The following is a 22,514-nucleotide window of genomic DNA, read 5'->3' as shown; positions in this document are numbered from 1 at the left end:
AGTGAATACAAAATTGGCTTTATGGTAGGAAAGACAGCATGTTGGAGAAGAGATTTTTTTTTCGGATTGAAGGCTTGGGCCGGTGAACAGCAGTGTTCCACAGGGATCGGTACTGGGTCCGCTTTGTTTGTCATTTATATAAATAACTTGGATGGCCTGGTTAGTACGTTTGCAGATGACACCATAACTGGTGGTATAGTGGACAATGAAGAAGGTTATCTAAAATTACAAAGAGATCTTGATCAATTGGGTCAATTAAGTGAGCAGTGGCAGATAGAGTTTAATTTGGATAAATAGGAGATATTGCATTTTGGTAAAACAAACGACAGCAGGACTTATACAACTAATGCTAGAGTCCTGGGTACTGTTGTAGAACAGAAAGACCTAGGGGTTCAGGTGCATAATTCTTTGAAACTTGCATCGCAGGTAGACAGGGTAGTTAAGGAGGCATTTAACACGCTTGCCTTTAATGCTCAGACCTTGGAGTTTAGGGGATGAGACAAGCGGAGGTTGTATAGGACATTGGTAAGGCCTCTTCTGGAGTATTATGTGCACCTTGCGATAGGAAGGATATTATTAAACTTGAGACGGCTCAGAAAAGATTTATCAGAACGTTGCTGGGAATGGAGGGTTTGAGTTATAAAAATAGGCTAGGACTTTTTCCACTGGAATGTACAAGTTTGAAGGATGACCTTATGGAGTTTCATGAAATCATGAGGGGCATAGATAAAGTGAATAACAAAAGGTGTTTTCCTTAAGGTGGGGGGTCTTCAAAACCAGGGGGCATATTTTTAGTGAAAGGAGAAAGATTTTAAAATGACAAGGGGCAACTTTTTTTTTTGTTTAGAGTGCTTCATGTGTGGAATGAACTGTCAGAGGAAGTGGTGGATGCAGGTACAGTTACAACATTTAAAAGACATTTGCAAAAGTACATGAATAGTAAAAGTCTGGAGCGATATGGGCCAAACGCAGGCAGATGAGAGTAGTTTAGTTTGGGAACATGGTCAGTGTGGACTAGTTGGACTGAAGGGTCTGTTTCCATACTGTACAACTCTGTATACACTGCAGTCTGGTGGCAGTCTAATTTTAAAGTGCCAATTTAAAGGCCAAAAGGATATAACGAGCAGAAATTTGCCTTGGCAATTAATTCATTCAAACCTAACATGTAGCCAGTTTTTTGGTGGAAATTTCTTCCCCTCCAGTGTAATTTTTTTTTAAATGCAAAAGATTGTGAATGTTGATTCGCATTAGGCATGATCTATTTGAAATGCTGCAATAATTTCCACTAGTTCGAATCACTTTGGGCAAAATATCACAAGTAGCAGTTCACCTCACAGAAACTTCACCTCTGTACTGCTGATGAAACATTCATTTCAGCAATACAAATTATACCCGCGTTTCCATTATGTTTACAAAAGTTGGAGAGACAGGAAATATTTCATCTGCTAGGAATCAAAGTTATTTTAAATTAAGTGACCAGTTGAAGGGCAAACAACTGCTTATATTGTAAGCATAATGTTCTTGTTTCGAAACAGAAAAGAATATTTAAATCAACACATTTGCTCAGAAATAGCTCCCATCTTATGCATATTTACTTTGTTATTTGAGACAGTAATTTGTTCTCAATGAGGTTAAGCATTTAGATGGTCCAAAACAATAATCAATACTCTTGGAATGTAGTACCATTTTCAGCTTCCACATCTTACCCAAAGGTACTGGTACCTTTCCATGCTGCTGTTGATTTAGATGTTTAAAAACAAAGACTTCACACATTTAAGGACCTACCCTCTCAAAGCAAAGTATTCTCTTTGGGATATAGCAAAAAAAGAAAGCACAGCTTTAAATCCAACGTTGTGTTTAATTAGTCTAATAACATGCTGCTCACATTAAATCAGCACTGCACCAGCTTTCAAAAACATTACTTTAACTGAGTACTAATTTTGTTGCAACATCAACTATAATATGAAGCATAGCACTGGCAGGAGAATGCAAACTTTAAAAGAAGCACAACGCAAAATCTAGAACAAAAAGGAGATATTTGGGGTCAAAGGAGTCTCTTCATCCTGTGAGCAAAAGCATCAGTAAAAATCAGTGATATTAACCAAGCAAATTAAAGAGTCAGAGAAAACATTTTATAAGAAGAGGAATAATATATTGCGTAGGACATGCTGCATTTATTGTTGGACTGGTACATAATCCGATGTATCAATACTAACAGTGTATCACCTACGCGCCATCCCCTCCTGACCGGAAATATAGACTAGAAGAACTAACAAAATTACTATTCCTTTCATTTACTTTGTTAAAAATGAGCAATAGAAATTTAATTACACCAGAATGCCGATGGAGTTGAAAAAAGCTTCCAAAGGATACATCATTATTGACATATATAACACAAAATGGTAAATATGCTTGCAATAAGAGTATTGATAAAACTGAGCATATCAAAAGCAAGCAGAAAGAAAGTTTTAAATTATAACCAAGCAATTTTCAAACAGGAACACTTTCTTTACTCAAGGAATGTTAGATGCTTGGATCTGATAGGATCTTCCTGAGCATGCAAGATTGGGCTGCAAAGACATCACTCCAAGGTCTGATCTGCCATGTGAACAGCAAGGTCCAAATGAAGGAACATTTGTGGTTTTACCACCAGGCAAAACTTGCTGGGAAGATCAAGAGTTTCAAGAGGCCCAGAAAAGTAGTAGTTTGTTTCTGTGCAAGAATTCTCCTTAGCGCCCCATAGAAAAGTTCTGGACTACTCTTGCTTCAGAGTATCTCCTGCCACTTTTTGCCAGCGGCCATACACTATTCCCCTGCTGCCCAATTCTAACAGTTGAACTTCTGTCTTACTATTTGGTAGATCATATGCTAATAAAATATTGTCGTTAAAAAGTCAGCCAAGCCTGCCTTTTGCCACTCCCAAATGAACGCACCGTTTGTTTTGTCACTTCCCATTCTGGAATTGCAACCAAGACTATTATATGACTTCAATATTGTTCACGCATAAAGCTATGAAAAATCTTAATACCACCAAACTGTTCTGACTAAATTTTCTCTGCCGAAGAGAACTTGGGGTATTTAGTTGTTCTAATATTACCAAAGTGGCCAAATGAATTTTAATGGTTTACAGCATAGGAGTATATTCGCACATCACATATGTGCTTTTTCTTTTAAATAAGAAGCAGTCAAAACTAGATCCATTTACCTCAATCCATTTCTATAGCTTATGTTCTTTTATTTCTAGTACTGCATTTTTTAAACAAAATGGATGGATGGTCTCTGCCATCTGACAACGTAAAGAAGCTAGTACATTAAACAATTGATGACTTTAATCTTCATGTAAACAGGGAGAGACAGATTGGCAGGGGTAACCACAAGAAAGAATTTATAGCCCAAAATATGGTATATCTCCTAGAACAATATGAAGATCCAGGACATTTTGTATCTGGTAATATGTGACGATGCAGGTTTAATAAACGTTGTCAGACTAAAAGATTCCTAGGGAACAGTGACCATAACATGATATATCGCCATTTAGTAGAGAATCTTGGGTCTGAAACAACTGCGCTAAGCTTAAATAAGGGCAATTACAAAAAGAAATGAGGTCAGATCTAGCTAGAGTGGACTGGGAAAGGAGTTTAGCAGCAAAGCCATTGAGGATCAATGGCAGAAAATAGTTCATGGCTCACAGCAAAGATATATCCCAATAACAAAGAAGGATTCTAGGAAGGGGATAAGCCAAACACTGTTAATCAGCGAAGTTAAGGATAGCATCAAATTGAAGAAACAACAAACATTCAATCAATGGTAAGCCAGACGATTGGGAAAATTTAAAAACTAAAGATGACCAAAAAAAAAAATCATAAAGATGGAGACCGTGAGGTTAAATTTACAAGGAAATAGCAAGACAGACAGCAAGAGATTCTTTAACTATGTAAGAGTGAAGCTAAAGTTAACATAGATCCCTCAGAAAATAACAACAATAATAATAGTGGGGAAACAAGAAATGACAGAGGGATTGAATGAATACTTTACATCAGTCTTCACAGTAAAAGGCGCAAATAGCACTCCAATAACAATTGAAAGACAAAAGAAGGGGGAGGAATAGAATACAGTAAATAATTATTAGAGAAAAAGGACAAAGCAACCTTCATGGGACTAAAGACCAATAAGTCCACTGGACCTGACGGGGTGTGTCCTAAGATAATAAAAGAAGCTACAGAGATAACGCATTGGTTGTAATCTTCCAATAACATAGATTCTGGAAAGGTCTCAAAGAATTTCAAATAAAGGAAAAAATTAAAAGACAAAAATCAGCCAGTTTAGCTTAATATCCGTTATCAGGAAAATGGTCAAATCCAATATAAAGTATGAAATAGCAAAACGTTTAGAAATACATAATACAATCAAAGAGTTAGCATGGAGCCAATGGCCTAGTGGTATTATCACTGGACTGTTAATGCTGAGACCCAAGTAATGTTCTGGCGGTGCGGGTTTGAATCCTGCCACAGCTGATGGTGGAACTTGAATTCAATAAATATCTGGAATTAAGAGTCTAACAATGACCGTGAATCTATTGCCGATTGTTGGAACAATCCATCTGGTTCACTAATGTCCTGTAGGGAAGAAAACTGTCATCCTTACCTGGTCTGGCCTACATGTGACTCCAGACCCATAGTAATGTTGTTGACTCTTAACTGGCCTCTGGGCACTTAGGGGTGGGCAATAAATGTTGGCCTAGCCACCGATGTCCTCATCCCATGATCATACAAAAAAAAAGTCATTTTTAACAAATTTATTAGAATTCTTTGAGGCTAACAAGTAGCATAGATAAAAGGAGAAGCAGTGAATTTGATACATTTAGATTTTTCAGACATCACTTGATCAGATATCCCTACACGTTAGGCTACTTAATCAGATGAAGGTCACATATTACCATGGATACAAGACTGGCTAACTTATAGAAGACAGAGTTGGGTTAAGGGGAACATTTTCAGGATGGCAATTTGTAATTAGTACAGTGCCACAGGGATCCGTGCTGGAGCCACAGTTATTTACAATGTATAAATGACTTTGATGAGGAAAGTAAATGTACTTTTGCCAAATTTGTAAATGATAAAAAAAAGGTGGTAAAATCAAATGGTGAGGATGGCACAAAGTCTGCCAAGGGACATAGCCAAGTTAATTGAGTGGGCAAAAATTTGGCAATTGAATAGAATGTGAGAAACTGTAGAATTATGCACTTTGGCAGAAAGAATAGAGCAGATGAATATTTAAGTGGAGAAAGACTGTAGAAAAGGTCCTTGTTCATAAATCACAAAAATCTAGCATTTAAGTTCAACAAATAATAGGGAAGACAAACGGATTGGGGCGTTGATTTTTTTGTTTTAACATGGAATGGAGTATAAATAAAAAACGTTACTGAAACTATACATGCCACTAATCAGATTACACTTGGAATACGGCGAATAATTTTGGTCCCCTTATCAAAGGGAAGAGATAGTGGCCTTAGTGTCACCCCAGAGAAGGTTCACTAGGTTGATCCCAGGTATGAACAGACTGCCTCATGAGGAGAAATTGAGTAGGTTAGCCTGTACTCAGTGGAATTTAGAAGAACAGAAGGAGAACTTAATGTAACATACAGGGTTCTAAGGGAATTGGATAGGGTAGAGCGAAATGGTCATTTCCCCTTCTGAGAAAATCTAGGGCCAAAGAGCATTTTCAGAATGGAGAGGTGGCCTATGTAATATAGAGGTAAGGAACGTTTTTCCCTCATTCAGTAGAGAATCTATGGAATTCCACATTGCAGAAAGCTGTAGAGGCTCGATCATTAAATATATTCAAGGCTGAGACAAACAGATTTTTAAGCAGTAAGAGAACCAAGGATTATTTGGAAAAGGCAAAGTGGAGTTGAGGATCATCAGATCAGCAGTGAATCTTACTGAATGGAGAACAAACTGGATGAGCTGAATGGTCGACATCTTCTCCTACATTTTATGGCCATTCCATAATCCAACGACTCTGCATAAAAATCACCTCCTAAATAATCCCTTCACTCGCAAGTCTTTTAAATGGACCAACCTCCACCACCAGTTGAAATTTAACAACTGAAGTACCCAAAAGGAAAAAAATCAACTTTTAAAAGCCAGTTAAATCTTCAACTGATGAGCTCAGTTTTTTTTTGGCTGTTCTGTTAGATATATTTCATAGCATTATTCTTTCCAGATCATCAACATGTGGCTCTGCGGACCCATTTATTTATGCAGGATAACTAGAAGTTATACCTTGGGTGCATGTTCCAAATATTGTTTCCCTGCAGACATCTGAGTAAGGAGGCGGAACTTATTATCTTGGAGCACATAAATACCCTGCAAAATTAAATGCAAAGCTATCAACAAATTAAAAGGACAATGACATCAGTTGGCATAGCAATCTAAATGTTATGATAAGATTCAACATCAAACATTAAACTAAACAGATTGACTGAGGATACTGCATTGCCATATACATCATTCTTTAGTGGAGACATTGAACATAACGCCATCTTTATGATTCAAGGAGATACTACAAATTCCACTGGCACAATTCAAAGAAAAGCTGGGAGTTCTGTGTCCTAATCAGCATTTCCTCCTTCAAATGACAAAAATAAAATGAATTGGTCAGTCATCCAATTGTAGAGGATGCTATCATCGTAAAACACAGGTTAGGTTTCTGCCTGCAATTCATCAGACAGAGGCTTCCTGATCCTGTTCATGGTTTCACAGAAGAGGAACCGACAGTCCCATTTTCTTTCTTAAATTGTCAGTTGAGTTTCTCAGGTCAACTTTATGTACAAAGAAACCTAAAACAATGTTGTAACTAGAACTAAGGAGGTCTATTCTCTTAAAAAGTTATCCACTAAGTCATGATGTTCTGTCCTTTCCTCACATCATTGTAGATTCTTCTTACCTACTCATATTCTGCACTACAAAGAGTGCCCGGAGATCTGAAGAGGAGAGAGGAAGTTAGGATCTGATAATGGAACTACATCTTCTTAGCAAAACAAAATATGCCAAGCCAGCTTACATTTACACTTGTTCTAATTGTTACGGTCCAGATCAGAACTGCCCCACAATCACCCCCCTCCAAACAAAGTATATTGAAGGAGGTAGCCTAGACCCTAACTTGTATATGTCTAAAAGGCAAGTATAATGCACAGTGCTCCAAATATGATTCAACTGGTCCACCACTAGGCTTTAATCAAAACACACCTTATTCTTACAACAGTTAAAATACAAAAAGAATTAGCATAACTTTACTCTATTGAAATATTTAACAAGATATGTATATTCACCCACTAATCATCAACTGTTCCAATATCGGCAACATCCCGTAAGCATACCCTTGGCAAAGGCAATTCTTACAACAGTTATTATTCTCTTGTGCTGCCTCTCTCCAGTCCAGTAGAAAGAAACAATCTGCCCCTTTTGATTTTTAAAAGAGGAAGCCTCTCCATCGAAGACTTCACTATAGCAGCAGAGAATTCAAGCTTTCAGCTCCAGCAGCCAGCAAAACCTACTCAACTGAATGCAAAACTAAAGTCTCCGGGTCTGTGTGAGCCTGATCCCACCCACTGATGATTCATTTGTCTTACATTTTAAAACAAACATCCAGGAAGAACACAAAAGCTGTTTACCAACTGCCCATCTGAAGGTGACATTTCAGCACCACTGTGACAACATCCCTCTGCAAGAGAAACAGGTCAGAACTCATCTCTTAAAGGCACAATATCGTCAGAGTCATACAGCACAGAAACAGATCCTTCAGTCCAACCAGTCCATGCCAACCATAATCCCAAACTAAAATAGGCCCACCTGCCTGCACTTGATCCATTTTCCTCCAAACATTTCTTATTCATGTACTTATCCAAATATCTTTTAAATGGTGTAATTGTACCTGCATCCACACTTCATCTGGAAGTTCATGCCACATACAAACCACCCTCTGTGTTAAAAAAAAAAGTGCCCCTCATGTTTTTATTTTGAAATCTTTCTCCTCTCCCCTTAAAAATATGTCCTCTAGTCTGGAAATCCCCCATGCTAGGGAAATGACACCTGCCATTCAGCTTACTTATACCCCTCATGAAAATTCCAACCTATCCAGCCTCTCCTTATACCTCAAACCCTATATTCCCGGCAACATTCTGGTAAATCTTTTCTGAACCCCTCGCCATCTTGATAATATCCTTCCTATTACAGGGTGGACATTTCTCATTACTTATTTTGCCAGCCGTATCAGCAAAATTCATTTTTAGAAATGCAGCTACTGAACTAACAAGGTTTAAATATACAAATTACTTACCTGATGATTAGTCCGAAGATTGTCAATCTGTTTTTTAAATACACTGGTCCAAAAGTCTTTACATATGAATTTCATGACATCTAGTTCATCCTTGAATCGTGCAGTATCTTTAGTAAATCTGTGATAAAATCAGAGGAAATATGAACATCCAATGACATTAACTGAACATGATTAATGTCCCAGCTTTGAAACAGAGGTTTTAGATAAGAACATAAACAAAATGCAAAAACAGCATCCTGCAAACACTAATTTCACTGAATGAAGAATGCAATTTATAAATTTGAGTTTAAATGAACTGCTAGCTAATTTTAGCAGTGACTTAATTTAAAATTTAAGGCAGGCACTAGTGGAACAGGTAAAGTTGACAGGACTTGCACTTTGCTGATATAAACTTCTTATACTGATGGCAATAATTTATTTAAAATCAGCTCCTTCTCTATATAATTCCAACCAATATTGATGACGCCTGTGTTGGTACTAAATATAGCAAAGAATGAGCTATTTTTGTACTCAAAGCAATCATAGATAGGAGTAGATGATTGGTAGAGTATTCAATTGTGTTTTAAAATTATAAAGCTCCTACGCTTTACTGGCAGCAACACCAAAACACTCATACAATCTCAGTATTGTAGGTTTAATGACAATACTTCTATGCGCTTGTGGAAGTCTGCGACCTGAAATCAGTGACAAATATTTGCAGCCAAACCATTGATACCATTCAAAACTTATGCATAAAACGTATGAAGCGGTCTACAACCTGTGAACCAGTTTTTATCTGTGTCTCAAATTCAAATACAGAAAAAGGAAATAAACTGCAAAGACTGCGCTCAAAACACAGGAACACGTCAGAGAAGTGTTTTGCAAACTTTTTTGTTTAAAAAGTTGGCTGATGTGCAACAAAAAATGGCTACCAGTTACAGAGCAATGCAATACACTAGGAATTTCAGAAATGAAAGCACAGGATAACAAATTTGAAAAAATAAACTAAGCCACACACATGCAACTATTGGCAGCAATTACGTTATTGAATCAGAAATACTAACAAAGGGATAAGATGAAGAAACTACTCATGAAGAAATTGCTGACAGTGAGGAACTGGAAAGCACTGAACCAGTTGTTCCTGATGAGTTCACAAAGGCTGGAATAGAGATGGTTTTGAATTGGCCAACGAAATGGCTACAGTAGACAGAGGGAAAAAAATAGAAATAATATGAAGCAATCTATCACAAAGGAAAACACCACAGGTGCTTTAAAAAAAGTAAAAAACAGGAAATGCTGGATATACTTCTGACAGGTCCAGCAGCAATTTATGATATATGGTTTGTTTCTTTTTGTAACGCTCTGCAGCCCATACTCCCTGAACAATATTCCAGCAAAGCAATTATGAATAAGGCCTCATATTTCTTGAATATGTATGAGATACATAATTCCACGGAAATGACAATTCCCTTTGGCTGCAAAGCTTCTTGCTTTGTGGCGAGCAAAATGGATATCCAAATGCTAAACAAATGAATTAAAGATTTGAATATGCACTACAAATGTAAAACAGGTGCTTTTAACTCCAGTCTTTCTGCCCCTCCCCCAACAAAAAGATGTAAGCATGATTTGTCATCAAATAAAACAATTAGGATACAGTTCACTAATTTACTGTTCAATCATTTCAAAAGCTGCCACTGCTTTCTACCTTTCAATTAGTCCTTGTCCCACTCTGAATCCCATGTTTTCCAATTTGGTGACACATCTTCCACTTTCCTAAGAAAAGGGAAAAGTATTTAGTTGCATAGCTTATGTATTGCCAAAGCACATTGAGGAGTTTATATACACTTAGATTAGATTTCTCACTTGCTACCAGTTTTCATGTGATGGAGTAACTTACTGACTGAACAATCTTCCTTCCTTCCTTGAAGGCAGAAGAAAAAACAACTTGCCCCTATATGAAAATAACTTTGCATTATTTACTATACAACACAAAAATGAATGTTTTGATGTACCAACATGCATCAATGCTGACATAATAAGTGAGTTTCAATTGGCAAAATGAAATTGAATCCTCATGGCTCGAAGTTTCTTACCTTGAGAAAAACAAAGATGGTAGCTGCAAGGTAAATCCAAGTTCAAATTCCAGCCAAGTAGCACCTCATTTAACTGTCAGGCTCCACTTAGAATTATCCTGCTCTCTGAACACTGACTAATAGACACATTCAAAAACATGAACCAACTTTTAAAATTTAAATACTTTAAGTGGGAATAGAAATATTTGCAACTTCAATATCCAAATCAGTGCAATAAAATTTTGGAACTTTAAGTGCCTGCAAGCTTTGATAATCACACACTAGTGGATATGGCATTCTACTTGGAGGTAAGTGTTTTGAAATTCTAACATTACAACAGAAAGAAACTTTCAAATGTTCTGTTGTAAGGCATGCGAAGTTAAAGTAATGGAAAAAAAACATGAAATCAAAAAACAATAAGCAGAATCAAACTATCCCTGCATGTTTCCTGAGTAGATGGAATGCCTAATGTCTTGCCATAAGACATAAGTAACCTGAAGGTAAAAGATCATGGACCTTACAAGATGATTAAGCATTTTAATTAAGATTTCAATTAAGGATTCATCTGAATTGAAGCAACAAGTGCATTTCATTCCACTTTGCAGATGGACTCAAGATTATAAAAACCGCCAATGTTACCTTCCAAATACAAATTGGACAAGGTAGTTTTTTTTAATCTGATACTATTTCTCCCTGCTTTTTCTGCAAAGAACAATAGCTAAATTATTTAAGTTAGTTTATTTCAAAAATATTTTTCTGTTTTTGTTCCAATTTATAATACATTTTATATAACTTGGCAATAGCGTAACAGTTTCCACCCAATCAAAACACTTAAAGAAAAATTCAAGAAGCATACAATAGAGAACAAATATCCCTGACCCTGGAAGGTTTCCATCTCAGTAAAGAGAATTAAATGAGCCAGCTATGAAGCATTCTTAATAAAAAAAAGTTAAAGTATCTAATATGATCACAGAAGATTAAGTATTTGAAGCACAAGTACATTAGTCTTGTGTTTTAATATCCTTTATTGTCCTATTAGCTGATATTGCAAATTTTTCTTTTCGGGTTTTGTACATTTCTACTTTAATTGTTGAATATTGCCTCCTCAAAAAAACATAAATTCACCCTTCTGTCCTTATAAACCAAGGTCTATCTTCAAATTCCCTATCCTCTCAAGTTCTTTAATGTGTTTTGTTTTCTCCCCAAATCCATTTTCTTTCATGTAGCTCTATGACTGAATCCCACTACATAGGTTTCCACTCCACTTCAGTATTGAAACAGCTCAAAGTCACAAAATGATAATCTATGTAACTGTGATATTGGTGAACTCTCCCTCCTCATCCTTCCCTGCAGCATTCAATATGTTGATCACAGCATCTCTCTACAATGGCTTGTCACTATCATCTAGCTAGGTAGAAATGCTTTCATCTTTGCTATCCAATCACAGTCATATAGAGTCATACAGCATGGAAACAGACCCTTTGGTCCAACTAGTCCATGCTGAACATAATCCCAAACTAAACTAGTCCCACCTGTTTGCTCCTGGCCATATCCCTTCAAACTTTTCCTATTCATGTATCCATCAAAATGTCTTTTAAAAGTTGTAATTGTTACCACATCCACCACCTCCTCAGGAGGTTCATTCCACACACAAACCACACTCTTAAAAAAAAACTTGCCCTTACATCTTTTTTCACAATCTCTCCCCTCTCACCTCAAAAATGTGTCCCCTTGTCTTGAAATTCCCCACCCTAGGAAAAAGACAACCACCATTAACTCTAATTATACTACACATTATTTTATAAACTTCTATCAGGTTTCCTCTCACCCTCCTACGCTCCAGCGAAAAATGTTCCAGCCTAACCAGCCTTTCTTTATAACTCAAACCTGGCAACATCCTGGTAAATCTCTTCTGAACCCTCACAGGCATGATAATATCCTTCCTATAACTGGGTGATCAGAAATGGACACAGTATTCCAGAAGAGCCTCATCAATATCCTGTACAACTTCAACATAATGTCCCAACTCCTATACTCAAAAGGACTGAACAATGAGGGCAAGCATGCCAAATGCCTTTTTAACCATCCTGTCCATATGTGACAGGAACTTCATAGAATTATGTACCTGCACACTTAGGTCCCTCTCTTCTACAACACTACCCAAGGCCCTATTATTAATTGTATAAGCCCTACCCTTGTCTGTTGTACTAAAATGCAATTCTTCGCATTTAATCAGATTGAACTCCATCTGCCATTTTTCAGCCTATTGACCTATTTGATCAAGATCCCTCTGTAATCTCAGAAAAAACTTTCTTCACTGTCCACAATGCCACTGGAATACATTAGATCAGGTACCGGAGACTTATCCACCTTCATATTCTCTAAGACCTCCCGAACTTCCTCTTCTGTAATGTCAGAAAACCACTCGCAATCAACTCTGTGGCTCTCCCACTGTTTCTCGTGATCCCCATCTCTTTGCTGATGATGGAGTGTAGACCAACAGAGTAGTAATTAGCCACGTTGGATTTCTCCTGCATTTTGTGCCCAGGACATGCCTGAGTAATTTTCCACACATCAAGCTAAATGACCGTATTGTAACTAGGCTAAAGACGTGGCCAGTTCTGCAGCACTATTGCCAGAAATTTGTCAGGGCCCATTGGATATTGCAATATCCAGTGTCTTCAACGGTTTCTCAATATTACATGTAATGAATCAAAATGGTTGAAGATTGTCATCTGTGATGCTGGGGATCTTGGGGGGCCGAGATGGATCATCCATTCAGTGATTCTGGCTGAAGACAGACCATAATACTTCAGCTTTGACCTTTGCAGTAATGTGCTAGGCTTCTTTATGCCATAAGGTACTAGGTAAATCAATGCTGTCTCCTGCACAACAAAACTGTATTTTCAACATTTTGGTTATTACTTAACTTGTCTGTGTACTTTGGAAAATTAAATTAATAGCATGGCTATATCTGGAGTGTGGATTAAAATGGGAAGTTTAGGTTTAAAGATTGTGGCTTGTAATTCCATAAGTAGAGCATTTTTGTGTCTAATTAACAAACAGAGGTAGTCTTTGTACAAAATCTTTTGCAAGCATAAATTGAAACCTTAGTTAGCAATGTTCCAATTTTTCACTTGATTTTCAGTCACATGCAGTCTTATGCAAGATGCTGCCTCACTGATTAGTCTTAACACCAATCTCACTCCTTCCTTCCAAATCAACTTCTCAACCATGTTACGCCTCACAGGGGTAACATGCTGAAAATAAAGCCCCGCTATTCCCAGAGTCATCACAAAAGTTAAAAATTTTATAAAAGTATGCAAAATTCACCAATTTACTTGTCCTTTAGATCCAGGTTAACAGAAAGCACAGACCTGGTTTCTGCATTTGATAAAATTACTATTTATGAATAAACAGATTCTGAAACAAAATCAGAAACAAAAGCAGAAATTGATGGAAAAACTCAGCAGGTCTGGCAGCATCTGTGGAGGAAAAAAAAATCAACATTTTGGAGTCCAGTCACTCTTCGTCAGAATTGATAGCTAGGAAAACATTGGTATATATGCTAAAGAAGGGGTGGGGTAGGGGAGGGGCTAAGGCAGAAAAATGTTAGGCAGACAAAGGAGTGGGCAAAGGTCAGCGTGGGAGAATGAATAGTTGCTCATGGGGCCTATTAATGGCTGACAATGAGTTGTTTGTGGTAACAACTCATGTGGAGACAGGACTTCGATTGTGGAGGTTGGGGCAAGGTGATGGGAAAAGGTGCTTCGGCCCTGAAATTATTGAACTCAACATGGAGTCCAGAGGGTTGCAGGGTTCCAAGCAGAAAATGAGGTGTTGTTCTTCTAGCTTGCTCAGAGCTTTTTTGGAGCACTGTAGCAGACCCAAGACAGAGATGTTGGCCAGGGAACATGGTGGTGCGTTAAAATGGCAGGCGACCAGAAGCTCAGTCATTTTTGCAGAATCACTCTCACTAATATAGTAGGGGTCGTCATATTGTTTTTCTAATCAATTGAAGCTACGATAAAATGGAGAATTAACTCCAGTTACAACGAGAAAGAGAACTATTGCAAAAGGATATTGTAAAGTGCAATGATATTCTTTTATAGCACAACTTGATGGCTTATGAATCACTAATATCAAACGTTACATTAGTGAAAATTCAACTACAGGCAGGTATACTTACAAGGTTAACTTACTAAATCTCCATTACTAATTCAAAAATATTTTGTTGTGAACATTCTACATTTCTTCAGGTTAGGATCTTAACAGATCATTAACACACCTCCCTACTATTACCATTTTAAACTATAGTCAAAAAAGTCAGTTAGCAAACACAGGGCAAGCATTTTCCAGGTACAGTTGCATTTCACAGTTAATAAGTTAAAATAAATAAAGAACAGTATTCATATTTGCACCTCTAGAGGTAATTTCTTTGTGCTAGCAGCTTTACTTAACCAGGTAACTGAAGGTGAGAAAAATAAAAGTTCACCGCGTTCAAGTTGACTCAGTTTGGATCTACTCAATTCTATTTTGTCTACTGACTAAAAATTTAGTATTTTCCTGCCACAATTTGCCAACTGAAGTCAAGAAGTAGGGCTTGCTACCTATTTCCAATGCCACTCTAAAGTAGTCACAATGTTTACATGGTATTGTCCTGCCCTATGGTTAATTCAGTCACTGACACCTCTTATAAAAATTGAGCTATTTTTCGCAACTCAGTGACATAAAAAGTCATAAGAATAAAAATGTATTCAAAATTTGAGAGTTGCTGAATAAAAAAACATGCTGTCAAAGCTTTTCGTCTTGCACTCATCGTGCTTGAATCACAACAACAAATTTCGAAGGGAACAACAATTTATACTGCTGTAGAAGGTGGTGCTCAATTTGTCGACAAATGAACTCTGATGAGCAGAGGTGGTGCTAATATACCAGGGAACAGTTAATTGCTAAGCTTTTAACTAAATTCAAACTAGGCAAGTTGACTGAATAGTCAAGTCATTGTCAATGACAATGCACCATTAAATGGCTGTCCCCCAAGCTTTGGTTTCATTGAAAAACGTGAATGCATTAATATGTTCTATTTGTGAAGAACAGGACCCTGTGTGGATATAATTTCCAGCATGCTTAAGTGAACCACACTACAAGACTGACTGATCATCTTTAATGTGCTATCAATGTAATCTTAACACAAACAGGATTGTTTTGCATCTGCTTTCAAATAGAGGTTTTGTCTACCACACAAACATGGCATACGAATTTCAGAGCTGGTGTGACGCTAGGTACATAGGTTCTACATTCCAACTAGCGGAATGCATCAAACAGCATGTCTATTCTGCTTTTCACAACAAGAAGAATACTGCTCATAACTGACAAGCCCTTGCTTCAAAAGCTCAGAACCAAGTGTCTAAGATTAGGTGCTATTCCACGATTAGATAACACTTGCTAGACAACTTCCCATGCCGTATAAATTGTTGCTCCCTTTGTTGCACTCATCAAGGCAGAATCACAGGACAAAATGCTTTGACACTACATCTCTTTTCAGCCAAATGCAAGTTCTGCACTACCAATAAACTATTCAGATTCAAAATTCTGGACCACTAACACTGATTACCACGGAGAGAAAAAAAAAAATCACATCATGGAGTCCATAGCAAGGCTGTCCAACACAAAATATCATAAATGCTTTTCATTTCTACAAGGAATTTCTCCACATTAAACAGCAAAAGCTGAGCATAACCAATAAAACCTCCACTTCATACTTTAAGAAATTTTCAGTTAGTTATTTTGGTTTAGTACCATGTCATGCAATATCAATGGGTGGATCTTAGTTTCAAGCCAAGAACATGATCAGGCTTCCTATAATTCTGCTCACTGGCAACTTTAGTTTTTTTTCCCACTATGTGAACAGTAACAAATTTAAGACTACTGTTTCACATTGTTTGTTTGATTTTTTTTGTTCTTCCTGCATTGCATGCAACATCCTTCCTTCCAAACTGCTCTGGCACAGGCTACGTGGACATGTACTGGTTGCACTATTCCTTCTCTAATGGGAAATGCCAACAGTCCAGTATACACTACCTCAATAAAAACTGTTAGATCCTGTAGTTTGGTGCTGTGTCAACTGCATATCAAATAAACACCATTGTTCCATAATCTAGAAGATGCATTGTTGTCCTGCTTCCCCACTCCTTTCAACAAAAGTTGTAATGAATAATAAAAATCCAAGCAAATTCTCACATATATTCCAGTTATAAAAATAAATTCTTGGCATAATAGTGACTGCATGCAATAAATAAAATAGGCTTGGGAGTATTAAGAACTAGGAGCAGCACAGACTAACTGGACACAAAAACTGAAGGATTGGGTGGTCATTTGGTAAATGAAATTTAATGCAAGAGTGAGGTGATACATTTTTCTAGCAAATATCTAGGAGGCAACGTAAAGAGCATGCAAAAATCAGAGGTGTTACAGTAGGTTGAGAAAGTGGCTCAAAAGGCATTTGGGGACGATTTTTAGAAATTCATTCATAGGATATGAAGATTATTAGCTGGGTCAACATTTATTGCCCACTGCTAATTGCCCTTGACAAGGTGGTTGTGAGGTGTCTTGTAACCCTACAGTTCTTGGGGTCTAAATTTCCCCATAGCTCTATTACAAAGAGATTCTACGATTTTGACCCACGAGTGATGGAACAGCAATAGTGAAAAAACAGTATAGTTCCTAGTCTTTGACTTGCTCTTCCAGTTACAACATTTATATGGCTGGTCAATGATAAAAATCAGAATGTTGACTCTGGGGAATTCAGCAAAATATTACTAAAATGTCAAGGGGACATCATTAGATTCATTCATGTGGGAGATTGTCACAAACAGGCCAGGCCTACCTAGATCTTTCAAAAGTGGCTTCGATAGTTGGAGAGAAATAAATTGCATAGTTAAAAGGGCATAAAAGTAAGACTAGTTCAGTTGTTTATGCAGGAAACCATCACAGACACATAGGCTAATTGAAATCCATCATTGCTGCAACAATTCTTAATGAATTACAAAGGAATCATTTGCATACCATCTTTACCTCGACACAAAGTGGTACTTGCTTTGCAGTGATGCAGATTTATTTTGGGCCTGTTGATTTGAGATCCAACTGCAGTAAAAATACAATCTGCTACAGTTCACATCCCAAAGAACACATTCTAAGCAGGGCCAAGAAAAAAATAATGCAACGCAAAACCATATCAAACTGCTTGTCTCTTTTTCCCTTTTCATGATGGGATGTCACTGGGCAAATTCACCATTTGCTCCCCAACCTAATTATCCTTTGGATGGTGTTGTGTTACATTCTTTAACTGACAAAGTTCAGTCTTGCTGTTAGATGGGGAATTCCAGACAGTTTTTTTTTTAATTCACTTGTCTACAAGGCACAAGGCACAAGTCAGGAATGGGACAGAATACTCTTCAATTGCTTAGGAGGCATGAAGCTCCAACAACACTCAAGAAGCTTGACACCGTCCAGGACAAAGCAGCCATAAGCATCTGCTCCCTCCACCAATGACGCTCAGTAGCAGCAGTATGTACTATTCACAAAATGCAGAAATTCACCAAACATCCTTAGACAGAACCTTTCTAACCCACAACCATTTCCAACTAGAAGGACCAAGACAGCAGGAACTCAAGACCACCACCAATTACAAGTTCCTCTGCAAATCACTCACCTTCCTGACTTGGGAATAAATTACTGCACCTTTTTTGTTGCTGGATCAAAATCCTGGAATTCCCTCCCCAAGGGCATTGTGGCTATACCTACAGCATGGGGACTGCTGTGGTTCAAGATGACAGCTCACCACCCCGTTCTCAAGGACAATCAGGGACTGGCAATAAAGGCTGACTAGCCAGCATCACCCACATCCCAGAAAAGAATATATAAAAGAAAAATTACTCATGAGATGCGAACATTGCCATTTGGGCTAGCATTTGTTGCCCTTGAAAACATGGTGATGGTGAACCACTTCTTTGAATTGCTGCAGTCCATGTGCTGTAGGTAGACTCATAAGTTATTTCACAGGAGTATAAAATAAAGTATGATACCAAACCACAGAAGGAGATTGAGGTCAGATGACCAAAAGGATGAGAATGTTTGAATGAAACATTGCTTGACCATACATAAGACCTAGGAGCAGGAGTAGGCCATCTGGCCCCTCGAGCCTGCCCCGCCATTTAATAAGATCATGGCTGATCTCTGAGACTCAGCTCCACTTACCCGCCCGCTCACCATAACCCTTAATTCCTTTACTGTTCAAAAATTTATCTAGCCTTGCCTTAAAAACATTCAGCGAGGTAGCTTCAACCGCTTCACTGGGAAGGGAATTCCACAGATTCACAACCCTTTGGGTGAAGAAGTTCCTCCTGACCTCAGTCCTACATCTGCTTCCCTTTATTTTGAGGCAATGCCCCCTAGTCCTAGTTTCACCTGCTAGCGGAAACAACCTCCCTGCCTCCACCTCATCTATTCCCTTCATAATCTTGTATGTTTCGAAGAGATCTCCCCTCATTCTTCTGAATTCCAATGAGTATAATCCCAGTCTACTCAGTCTCTCCTCATAATCCAACCCTCTCAACTCTGGAATCAACCGAGTGAATCTTCTCTGCACCCCCTCCAGTGCTAGTATATCCCTTCTCAAGTAAGGAGACCAAAACTGCACACAGTACTCCAGGTGTGGCCTCACCAGGACCCTATACAGCTGCAGCATAACTTCCCTGTTTTTAAACTCCATCCCTCTAAGCAATGGCAGACAAAATTCCATTTGCTTTTTTAATTACCTGCTGCACCTGCAATCCTACTTTTAGCGATTCATGCACAAGGACACCCAAGTCTCTCTGCACAGCAGCATGCTGCAATTTTTCACCATTTAAAACATAGTCCATTTTGCTGTTATTCCTACCAAAATGGATGACCTCACACTTATCAACATTGTACTCCATCTGCCAGGCCTTTGTCCACTCACTTTAGACTATCTATATCCCTCTGCAGACTTTGAGTGTCTTCTGCACACTTTGCTCTACCACTCATCTTGGTGTCGTCTGCAAATTTTGACATACCACACTTAGTCCCCAACTCCAAATCATCTATGTAAATTGTAAACAATTGCAGTCTCAACACTGATCCCTGAGGCACACCACTAGCCACTGACCGCCAACCAGAAAAACACCCATTTACCCCTACTCTTTGCTTTATACTGGTCAACCAATCCTCTATCCATGCCAATACATTACCTGTAATACCGTGCAACTTTATCTTATGTAGCAGCCTTTGGTGTGGCACCTTGTCAAATGCCTTCTGGAAATCCAGATACACCACATCCACAGGTTCCCCATTGTCCACCATGCAAGTAATGTCCTCAAAGAATTCCACCAAATTAGTTAAACATGACCTACCCTTCATGAACCCATGCTGGGTATTCCCAATGGGACAAATTATATCCAGATGTCTTGCTATTTCTTCCTTAATGATAGATTCAAGCATTTTCCCCACTACCGAAGTTAAGCTAACTGGCCTAACCTGCTTTTTGTCTACTTCCTTTTTTAAACAAACAGTGACATCACATTGGCTGTTTTGCAATCTGCGGGAACCACCTCAGAGTCCGGTGAATTTTGGCAAATACCCTGGGATGCATTTCATCAGGGCCAGGAGACTTGTCTACCTTTAGCCCCATTAGCTTGCCCAGCACTGCCTCCTTAGTGATGATGACAGTTTCTCGGTCCTCACCTGCTATAACCTTCTTGCCATTAGTTTTCGGCATGTTATTTGTGTCTTCCACAGTAAAGACCAACACGAAATAACTGTTTAATGTCTTGGCTATTTCCTCATACCCAGTTATTAAATTGGTCTTCTCATCCTCTAAAGGACCAATGTTTACCTTCACCACTCTTTTACAATTTACATATTTATAGAAACTTTTGCTGCCTGTTTTTATATTCGGAGCTAGTTTACTCTCATATTCTATCTTACTCTTCTTTATATCTTTTTTTGTGGCTTTCTGTTGGCCTTTAAAGATTTCCCAGTCTACTAGTTTCCCACTACTCTTTGCTTTGTTGTATGTGTTTTTTTTCAATCTGATACTTTCCATTATTTCCTTAGAAATCCATGGCTGGCTCTCTCTTTTCCTACAGTTCTTCCTTATCACTGGAATATACTTCTGCTGAGCACTGTGAAAAATGACCATGACCAAAGAGTATCTCTATGTCAAGGGTCATTATCCACATCCATTTCAAAGCCATCACAACGGTTAAATTGACCATTTCAACAACATACGAGATGTTACAGCACACGTGCAAACACTGGGTGATGGGCATTCAAGTCTCATTCCTAACATGCAATCCAAACAACAAAAAAAGGCATGAAAAGTAAATGTGAAGGTGAGCCATTAATTTAACTGCAGCGAAACATGGAGTGTATTGACAGCCATTTAAACAGTATCGCACTTTATGTAATTTGAATGGTAGGTAACTTGAAAAGAACTGAAGAAAGACGTTAAGTATTTTTTTCCAAAAAAGTGGCAAAAATCTCTTTAATTCTGATATTGAGGAACCTAAATTCTAATTTTAAGTTTCAGCAGTGCCGTTCCCATCATACTTCGCTCGCCCTGCCCAACCCTCAGTCACTCCCCTCCTCACCATCTCGCCTTGCTCAGCCGATTTATAAACGTAGGAAACGATCTCCGTGTGAAGGAGCTGGAAGAGAGCCTCGTCCGCCATCTCCTGCCTGTTCATGTTACAGCCAGTGTCTCCAGGCCGCTCGGCTCTGACTCACGGCCGTTGAGCGCTGGCTCGAGCCCGGTCGGGCCCGGTTCCCATGCCAACTACACGGGAGTGGGGCGGGGGAAACGGGGGTAATGCGTCACTTCCTGATGCCCGGCTCCTCTGCAATTCCCTGAATGACCACAACTGTCGTTCAATGGGTTCACGTCCAGTGACAATGCTTTCCCCGTTCCGTGCAATTAAAGTCAAAATGAAGTTCTGATAATCAACCCGAGACGTCAACTCTTCCTCTCTCTGTACAGATGCAGAGTATTTCAAGCGTTTGCTGTTGTCATGCCAGATTTTACACAGCATTTTGCTTCTGTTTATGTTTTAAAACATTTCCAAACTGTATCTCTTTTATTACTAAGTTGCGCAGCCCAACAGATGAAACGAGTTTCCCGTTACGCATCATAAATATAGTTGCAAAATGGTGAATGTGGTCTTTCCTTCGAAATTTAAGAGTGCCTGGAAAAGACACCGCAACACAAATGGATCACTTGGTGGCGACATTCGACACATAACACGAAAAGTCAACCTGCACCACTGAAAATGCATCCTGCCCGTCCAGGTTCTCTCAGCCCTTTATCAAAAAGTAGTGGAAAAAGCGAGGCCATTCAGTCTATTGTGACTCTACTGGTCATAAAAGCACTATGTAACCAAGCCGCAATTTCCAGTTTCAACGACTCAGATTCCTACATTCAGGCTGAGTAGACAACCCGCTGTCAAGATGTAAAATTCGCTTACACCATCTGTTAATCCTTCTACCAATTTATTATTTTAAATTTATTACCAAGGAAATGGCTCCTTCCTATTAATTCTATCTAGCCACCTCTCCTGTTCTAACGTTGTTAAAGTGAAGGTCACTTAGCTAACTTAGCTGGATGGTTTGCAATACAAAATAACACCAACCGTATGATTTCAACTCCTTCCCCTGGCTGAAGTTACTGTGTAGGTCCCTTCTTGACCATTGCCTCGTCTGAGGCATGGTGACCCCGTGGCTAAATCACCACCAGGCGTCTCTCTCTCTCTAATGAGTGCAATATCAAGCTGACCTTTTTTAAAATCTTTGTTAAATATTCACAGAGATATAATCATAGGAAATATTCCAGGCAAACTGTAGATGATGGTTTTGATGTTGATCTAATCTAGTAATTATACTTAATATAAAACTCCAGTGTTAAGCTAAGTCTCCTCATCCCCAATAGTTGGGTTGTCCAACAGAATTCAGCCCGCCAGGTTGCTGGATGGGGCATTATCCAACCTGGAGACTTAGGGGTCAAAATACAAGAATGGAAGGAGCCTTGCACTTCTCCAATCAGGTGAG

At 38.5% G+C, this 22,514-nt stretch overlaps 1 protein-coding gene across 4 annotated transcripts in view; it reads right to left on the bottom strand.

The window, feature by feature from the left end:
* The window catches only part of trappc6b (trafficking protein particle complex subunit 6B), a 34,649-nt gene extending 13,051 nt beyond the window's left edge, over nt 1-21,598 (bottom strand). The window contains exons 1-4 of one of the 4 annotated variants that reach the window (XM_020529885.2): nt 21,065-21,569; nt 10,025-10,092; nt 8,341-8,458; nt 6,285-6,368 (exon numbers count right to left, since the gene is read on the bottom strand). In XM_020529885.2, the coding sequence (XP_020385474.1) occupies nt 6,285-6,368; nt 8,341-8,458; nt 10,025-10,092; nt 21,065-21,160 (366 nt within the window). In that variant the 5' untranslated portion in view covers nt 21,161-21,569. Of the gene's footprint in view, nt 1-6,284; nt 6,369-8,340; nt 8,459-10,024; nt 10,093-21,064 lie in introns of all 4 variants that reach the window. The other 3 variants (XM_048599841.1, XM_048599842.1, XM_048599843.1) reach the window with 3 other exon arrangements.
* Nucleotides 21,599-22,514: the final 916 nt, after the last annotated feature.

This window comes from Rhincodon typus, chromosome 8 (assembly GCF_021869965.1).
Source record: "Rhincodon typus isolate 14 chromosome 8, sRhiTyp1.1, whole genome shotgun sequence".
Taxonomy (NCBI): Eukaryota; Metazoa; Chordata; class Chondrichthyes; order Orectolobiformes; family Rhincodontidae; genus Rhincodon; species Rhincodon typus.
The sequence above is the reverse complement of the archived record's forward strand: the minus strand, read 5'-3'. Positions and strand labels throughout refer to the sequence as shown.